Consider the following 8,272-nt stretch of genomic DNA (forward strand, 5'->3'; position numbering starts at 1 on the left):
CGTGGCATGCTGCCATTAGTCCATTGTAAAATTTTTGTTTTTCCCTTTCTTTTCTCTTTTCTTTACTCTTCTCTTCTGTTTCTCTCTCTTTTCCATACCACCATAGAAATAGTCATCCACCATGAAAATAGTCAGCCACAAACTCCAAAACCTCCACTCTTAAACACATGACATAACCCATTTAAGCCACCTAACGTCCTAACCCATTGTCGCTGCCGAACTCTTCCTCCAATCCACCCAAAACATAAACCATGACTTTTCCCCTCATTTTAATTTTCTTAATTTCAATTTCTTATACCAATTGTAAAAAAAGATTAAATTGATTGAAATTAAACACCAAATACTTGAATTCATGCCTAAATGCGTATAAGAATTGTTCACAATTTGACTCACATTGTTTGAACATGGACCCTAAATTTTCCCCAATTTGATTTATGTTAGGCTTGTGAGAATGTGGGCTTTAGCAGCCGGTGTTGGAGGTTGGCAGTGGTTGTGGATGGAGTGTATGTGACCCAGGTGAAGCAACAACGAGGAGAGGAATAAGTTGCAGGCGTGGACAGCGATAATTCGAAGAACCCAGGTGTTGGTGATTGTAGACGCGGGCGACGGCGGTGGTTGTTGACGAGTGATGGATGTGGTGAAATTGGTCATATGGAGGAAAGAGGATAATAAGAATATTATTGTTTAATTTTATTTTATTTTTCTGAAAGTGGGAGGGTGACCTTGTTAGCAGGTAAGCGGTCATTTGGGTGCAATAAAAGTTGACAGGGTATAAAGGTTGGATTATTAAATAATAATTGATAGGTTGGATTATTAACGGAAAATCGTCGAAATGTTGGATTATTAAAGGCAATTTTTCCCGATAAATATTGTACACCGAAGTTAAAGTTAACGTAAAATGCTTAAAAGTTACCTTTATATATGTAAAAGTTATCTATTTTTTAGTGATAAAATGTTTCATTTTAATACAAAATATTTCTTCAAAATCACTAATTATGTATAAAATTAATCATTTAACCCTTTAGAATGTTTGTCTACCAACTTTTTATTTAATAATATAAAAGTTAAAGAAAAATGGGTAAAGGTTAGATAAAACTGGGTAAAAGTTATGTTAGTGTACAACTGTACAATAAATTTATTGTACAACTTGTGTATGCAAGACCTTTTGATAAAAAATAAAAAAAAAAAAAAAAACTCATTTCTAAATACTACGTATAGATTTGTACTTAAAAACTCATTGAACACAAATATCACGCTTTGTACTCGGTGATCATCTCCAGAAAATAAAAGATATTCATATATTTGATTGAACTCCATATATAATCGACCATTCTACATACCATTATCACCTCAAAAAAAAAAACAAGAGATATTGGAGTGTTTTGTTTTGGTGTCATGTTTCAACTGATTCAATATATATAGACATTCGATATTCTGGCAATCAAGCCAAATGACACAAAATAAAGAGATAATTTATAATAAACAATACCATTTTTATCAAAGGAAAACTAAAACTCTAATTAAGTTAATAAAATATAATTATCGTTCAATTAACTTCTGCTTAAAATCTAAATAGGATTTTAATGTTACAAAATTAAAAGGTAACGCCATTTTAAATAATAAAATAAAAAAATAAAATTTTAAGATAAGTATTGAAATTTGCCGTAAAAATATTCTGGAAAAATAAAGATAAAATTGAAAATTTCTTGAAAAGATAACTTTGTAAAGATAATTTTTGGTTCAAAGATAATTATGATTCCTAAGAGCATTATAATTGCATTCACGTAATCAAGTTGGTAAGAGCACTATATATTATGTGTATTTATCAACCCCACACCCCCTCCCCCTCCCGGCCTTCCCCCGCCCCTAAGTAAATACTTTATATATATATATATATATATATATATATATATATATATATATATATATATATATATATATATATATATATATATATATATTTATTCTTATGAGGTATGTTTTGTTGTTTGGTTTTGCTTGGTACGTTAACTCATAGCACTGAGTAATAAATTGTATTAATATTTTCGTGTATCGTGTAGGGTATTAACGTTTACAAGATATATTTTAAGAATGATCGAGGTAGGATTTCATGATTAGTATTTTTTTAACAAGTATTAAAAAAAAGTATCCCTAATTGTTTGTTTATTGCTTCTTAATTAATAAATGATTTGCAGCCTGCCAGGTTTCATTTCGTAAAACTTTAGGTTTAAAGAATTATTTGACATCGTCCTCACTGAAGAATTTTACATGGTGTGTGTATTCTCTATTTTCCGATATAGACAATTTAGTCTATTACCTATCTAAGTCATGACCAATAATATTTTTTTCCTCTTGGACATAGTACTATATACTAGCAATTTCATTATTAAGCATTGTGATTTATAGGATTCTCATAAGTTGTTGTTATGGTAAAAAGATAGTGTATGTTTAAATGTAAATTTTAAAATATAATCTAGATAATTAATAATAATGATAGAATTGATGTTGACCATCATCTAAAATAAACATCCATCTAGTTGATCATAAAGCCCAAAAATTCTATGGTATTCAATCATCCACCGCATATATAATATATTTGCCGCAAGTATTCTTACTAATCAACCCTAACTGACAAATAAACAGAGGAATACAGTTGTTAATCATAATTTCATATCGCTATTAGTCTAGAACACAAAACAATCTCAAAATTAAAGCTAAAAGTTAACAAATTTGACGATGGAGAAGAGATCATAACCGGCAAAAGAGCAAGTACTTGACAACTACCATAAACTAATTAATGGAGAGAATTACCACGAGTTCAATGCATCTGTATGTGTAGATGATGGGAATCTTCTGCACAAATCCATTTCACATGGTACTATAGCAAAGCGGTAAATCCTGTTTGTTAACCCCATTAAACTGATATGCTCTCTTTCCAAGAGTTCTAAGCAATAGTTGTCGATCAACATTGTTTCAGACAATTGGACATGCATTTAACCTTGTCTATTATCAAGGTTACCAATTAATATACATCATCAACAAGGCAATCAATGTTTACCATCGAGTGACGAGTCAACAGAACACCACAACTTTGTAAAAACTATCTAACAGAAGAATGTACAGGCGCAATCAGGATACGAAAATATCAAGAGAAGAAGCTCCGGTGTATAATTTAATTTGCATTCCAGAAACTAATATTGAAAACAAGATCAAACAGGCTAATAGCCGTTCTAAACAATAACCATATTGAACATTGGCAAAATATTTCAAGTGATAAGATGTCAAACACATACAATCTAACTTCGTCCAAAAAGATTAACATCTCATGTAAGAAAAACAAACATTGCTCAAAACTTCTTTCTACTGCTCTAATCTTCTTCCTCAGCCTCATTCTCAGCAATATTGAAGTACCTCAATTCATAGACATTGCGCTCCTTGTTGGAGGCAATGACACGAAGCCAATCCCTGACATTGTGCTTCTTCAAGTATTTCTTTGTCAAGTACTTCAAGTACCTGTTAAGAATCCAAAACCAGTTGAATCAGTTGCAAGTTCTTCAATAGAATACCAAATACAACATTTTACAAGTCCAGAATTTGGTATTCAGATAACTCATGCAAGTTGATTTCTCGTTCCAAAATAAACTCCACCTCTATCAGAAAAGGCAGATTGAATTAGGGAGTAGAAAAAAGTAAACAGGTTATGGAATGAGATCAAGAAGATTTGTAAAGTTGATGGTAACAGAGCCCACAGGAGACATACAACAGCGTGATGCTTAGACTCACAAGTCATTAATCACCACATGGTTTTATTGCAAGTCCACTTATAAGAGTAGTGCTAGAATTAGCGATAAAACAGGGAGGACCACTTGTGGCAAGCAAGTTTCACAAAAACTTATGAAACATTGCAGGGAAAAAAAGTTAGAAGTGACAAACCAAGATAGTTATAGAATTATTAAAATAACTAACCTACATCTACTGAATTCATTGAAAATTAAAACATTACAAGTAGAGACATACAGACAAGATCACATACAGACTAACCAACTTAAAGTTTTCAACCGAAATGCAAGCAGAATAACATCAAACAATACATTAACCACTTAAACCCGATGCAAAATAAATTAACAATCACTTTAACCCAAAGCAAAATAATTTAAAACAGGGTCATTGGTAATTCAACTACAAATGAGCCTCTGAAGTAAAAAGAAACAAGCTCCAGCCTCTGATTATTCGAAGGAAATATAATATGTAATTCTGTATTATCCCACATGCCAATCACATTCCTAATATATAATCAATTCCGTACTGCAGTTCCAGAGGTTGAGTGCATCATATTCGATATTGCAGTAAAAAAGTCAAGCACTTGCTGATACGTTGGTTAAGCTACGGCTCCAAGAGTGTGTATGGAGTAGTCCAGTTTCATGAACTACGAATATGACAACCATTACAAACAGTGGTAGTTTTTCGACAGCAATCACTCTACGCTTAAATTTCACCATCTCTAACCCGCAAAGCAGAACACATAAACGGTCCAAATTACTTTGTCCAATTTGTTTTTCAAACAAGTACAGCTAACATCATAATTCTCCACTTATATATAACCATTTAGTAGTCTCAGGCTAACAAAAATTATAAACCAGAAATGTCATTTTTTTTTAAAAAACCTCGCCCAACAGTTGCGCAAACCAATAATTTAATTTCAAGCAATGGCAGCTGATTCATTCCTACAACAAATACGGAGTATATTACTCCAATTAACACATTGATTAGCATAGACTTTACAGATTACCCACAAAATACAGACGGAAACATTCTAAAATTTAATAATTTTAACAAACCAAAAATCTTAACAACATACCATAACAATGAATAATCTCACAATTTATACAAAAGACAATAATCAACTAACAATTTACCACCAACAACACGATAATCCAGATGAATAAAAACAAATTAATAAAAAAAAGGAAAAAGGGAGCAAACCTCTTGGAGAAGTTGCTGTCAGAGTTCACGGTGATCTTGTTCTTCTCACGAGTAACGGTGACAGAATCACCAAGAGCACCAGCCTTACCGCCGACCTTAATCCTCTCCTGAAGAAACTTTTCAAGTGACGCAATATCCATAATTTTGTCCTCAACAGGTTTCGCACAATCGATGGTGAAAGATGCGCCCTTCTTCTTGCCCTTGGCACCTCCTGCTGCTGCTCCTCGACTCATTTTCTCTCCCTCTGACTTATTCGGATCTTCGTCTTCTTCTTTGATCTGCAAATATGAACAAAAATGGAGTTAGCAGCGAGGCTTTTAGAAGTATTTCAATGGCAGTGGAGAGAGAAAGACAGACTACCAGAAGGGCTGAGCGGCGAAAATGAGAAAAAATGGAGGGAAGTTAGGGTTAGGGTTGATGCGAAGATATATGCGTGTGGATTTTTAGGTGATTTTTGCACCAAGGCCCGATTAAGAATAGAGTTGTTTTTTGTTGAAGAATTAAGCCCAAATTTGTTGGATCAGCCCGTCTTCTGTGTAGCAAAATCGCAACGAGGAGTGTTCTTTTCAACTCCCTCTGTCTCTTTTTGTTCTTTATATTTGGTATTTTTCACGCGTTTTAACGATTAATTAATTTGCATCGAGATTCCTCAATCTTTTTATTCAAACATGATAAATTACGTTTATTTATAATGTTTTCACTTTTTTCAAAATTATGATATTGGAAAAACAAAAAAAATTAATATCCCAATGGAAAAGTGTGAAAGATTAAATGACCTAATTAATTTAATTGGTTAAAATAATAATTGGACACAAATTTTGATAGAATACTAAGTCATTTATGTAATAATATAAAAGGAAATGCAAAGAACATTTTGAAATACCCAAAAAGGAAAACGTAAAGAACAAAAAGAGACGGAGGGAGTAGCAAAATACCCGTGCGATGCACGGTTTGATTAATTTTGAATGAAAATTAAATTACATTTATCGACAATGATCACCAATAGTCCTTATAGACAAGGTTGTCAGGATCGGGATCCTACCTTGGATCGATGAAAAGGGGTAGGATCGGATCGGTAGAGTTGGATCGTAGGATCGTAAGATCCTACTAAATAGTAAAAGTAATGGTTATATTATTGAATTGAAATGTAAAATCAAGTATTCAGGTAATCTTAATACTTAAATATTACTTTTTTGCTTACATAAGATTAATACTTGTGTAGATTCAAGGGCAGTTAATAAGATATGCGCAATGTTGTTGAAATTATATGAACTTCTGTACTTTTAAGTGAATAAGATACTTTTTTATCACTAATTTATTGATATAAAAGTATGATATTTCTAATGATATGTGATTATGAACTATTTAGTAATAAAAAAATTGTTAACTTGAAATATTGTATGTTGAATCGGATCGTTGGATCGGATCGTAGAATCTTAGGATCGTATTAAGATCTCACCACTCAAAAATTTTATCGAGGTAGGATCGTAAGATCCTACACACATTAAGATCCTACCTAAGATTCGGATCGGTGGCGTGTTTTTGGATCGTAGAATCGTAGGATCGTAAGATCCGAATCAGGAGTTTAACAACCATGCTTATAGATATTCTTCTAATTAAAATTAATACATGATAGATATGTTATGACCCTGTCCAGTCTCTTATTTTATTTTTTAAAAAATAAAACTGAAGGAAATAATGCCCTTGGTCCAAGTATGCATTCTATGTTAAGTCTAATAAATGCGGTTCAGTATTAATTAACAAGTTAATAATTCAGTGAGATCAAGTGAGCTGAATGCCTAGCTAGAGGCCGCTTCAGTTCAAGTGGAATTAATGATATTAATCCACAGCTTACTCTTGACTGAACCCGTAGGGTCACACAAATAGTACGTAAACGGATCAAGTATTTAATGGCATTAAATACTCTATCTATGGATATTCGGAATCGACGGATCTTGGTTTCAGTGGGAGCTGAGATCGTCACAAGCAAGAAATGAATACTCCGGAAACGATGATATTGCCGGAAACGGAAATATGGATCGTATCGGAAATATAAATATTATCCAAATCGTAGATGTTGCCGGAAACGGAAACATGGTACGTATCGGAAAATATTATCGGAAATGGAAATATTGCCGGAATCGGAAATATTGCCGGAAACGGAAATATTGTCAGAATCGGAAATATTATCGGAATCGGAAAATAATTCCGGAAACGGAAATATTAAATATTTGTTCGAAACGGAAATTAATTCCGGAATCGGAAATATTAAATATTGTTCATATCGGAAATGAATTCCGGAACCGAAAATTTAATCGGAAGCGTATCGTACGAATAAGCATCGGACGAGGCCTGCCGGACGAGGGCCCAGCACGAAGCCAGGCCATCGCCCAGCAAGCCAAGCGCGCCACACGAACAGCCAAGGCCACGCCATGCCCAGCGCAAGGCCAGGCCCAGCAGGCCATGGCAGCGCGCGCAGCGCGCGCAGCAATGGGCTGCGAGTGGTGCTGCTGCTCGCGTGGGCTTGCGGCTCGCGTGGGCCGAGCGGCCGTGTGGGCTGTGCACGGGCATGGCCTGCACGCTCGTGGGTCATGCTCGTGTAGAGTTTGTGTTCACATACGAAACCTAAATTGTGTAGGATTTGTTTGATGATTAAATTCCTAATCCTAAAAGGATAAAATTAATTAGTTAGAGTCCTACTAGGATTCTAGTTTAACTAATTAGTATCCTTATAGAATTCCAGTTCCTTTTCCATACCTCTATAAATAAAGGCCTAGGGTCATTATTTGCAGGTACGATTGAAGTATTCAAAGGGTAAGTTTTTGAAATAAAATTAACCATACACTTGCAAACACTAGCCGAAATTCCTAGTAACCTTAAGGGCGATTCTAGTTGGTCTAACTTGAGGCGGATCCGGACGTACTGTGGACTATCTACGGAGGGACGACATTTGGAGTCCTAAAGACTTGTTCTTGTTCGGTTCGGGCGCAGCTAGGGAAGGCACACTGCAACATGTATGCATCTATCCTATGCTAAATGATTATGTGAAAATAATATGCTTTCCTGGCTTTATGGTTTTTCCGCATGATTTATGAATTGTCATATGTATCATAACCTAACAAAAACGACCAAGGGTACATATATAAAATTATTTTCACCCTGTTCATCATCTGTGTCAAAAAGTAAAGTTATTTGCATCCGTAATTTACTTCGATAATTATATCCACCTAATACTCGACACACCATGTATCTTTATACCCAATCACTTATACCCACCCACAAAAACTAT

General features: G+C 34.2%; 1 protein-coding gene across 1 annotated transcript; it reads right to left on the bottom strand.

The window, feature by feature from the left end:
• Window positions 1-3,164: 3,164 nt before the first annotated feature.
• LOC110779213 (60S ribosomal protein L22-3) lies at window positions 3,165-5,500 on the bottom strand. The gene is made up of 3 exons (XM_021983750.2): window positions 5,344-5,500; window positions 4,984-5,261; window positions 3,165-3,513 (listed from the first exon to the last, which is right to left on the bottom strand). Exons 2-3 carry the CDS (start codon window positions 5,214-5,216, stop codon window positions 3,369-3,371), a joined length of 378 nt encoding a protein of 125 aa, XP_021839442.1. The 5' UTR covers window positions 5,217-5,261; window positions 5,344-5,500; the 3' UTR covers window positions 3,165-3,368.
• Between the last annotated feature and the right edge of the window lie 2,772 nt (window positions 5,501-8,272).

This window comes from Spinacia oleracea, chromosome 4, assembly GCF_020520425.1.
Source record: "Spinacia oleracea cultivar Varoflay chromosome 4, BTI_SOV_V1, whole genome shotgun sequence".
Lineage (NCBI taxonomy): Eukaryota > Viridiplantae > Streptophyta > Magnoliopsida > Caryophyllales > Amaranthaceae > Spinacia > Spinacia oleracea.

Coding starts and splice junctions, on each gene's coding strand:
- LOC110779213 (XM_021983750.2), bottom strand. CDS start 5,216: ATGAGTCGAGGAGCAGCAGCAGGAGGTGCCAAGGGCAAGAAGAAGGGC. Junction 3,514..4,983: donor GACAGCAACTTCTCCAAGAG/GTTTGCTCCCTT, acceptor GATTCTTAACAG/GTACTTGAAGTACTTGACAA.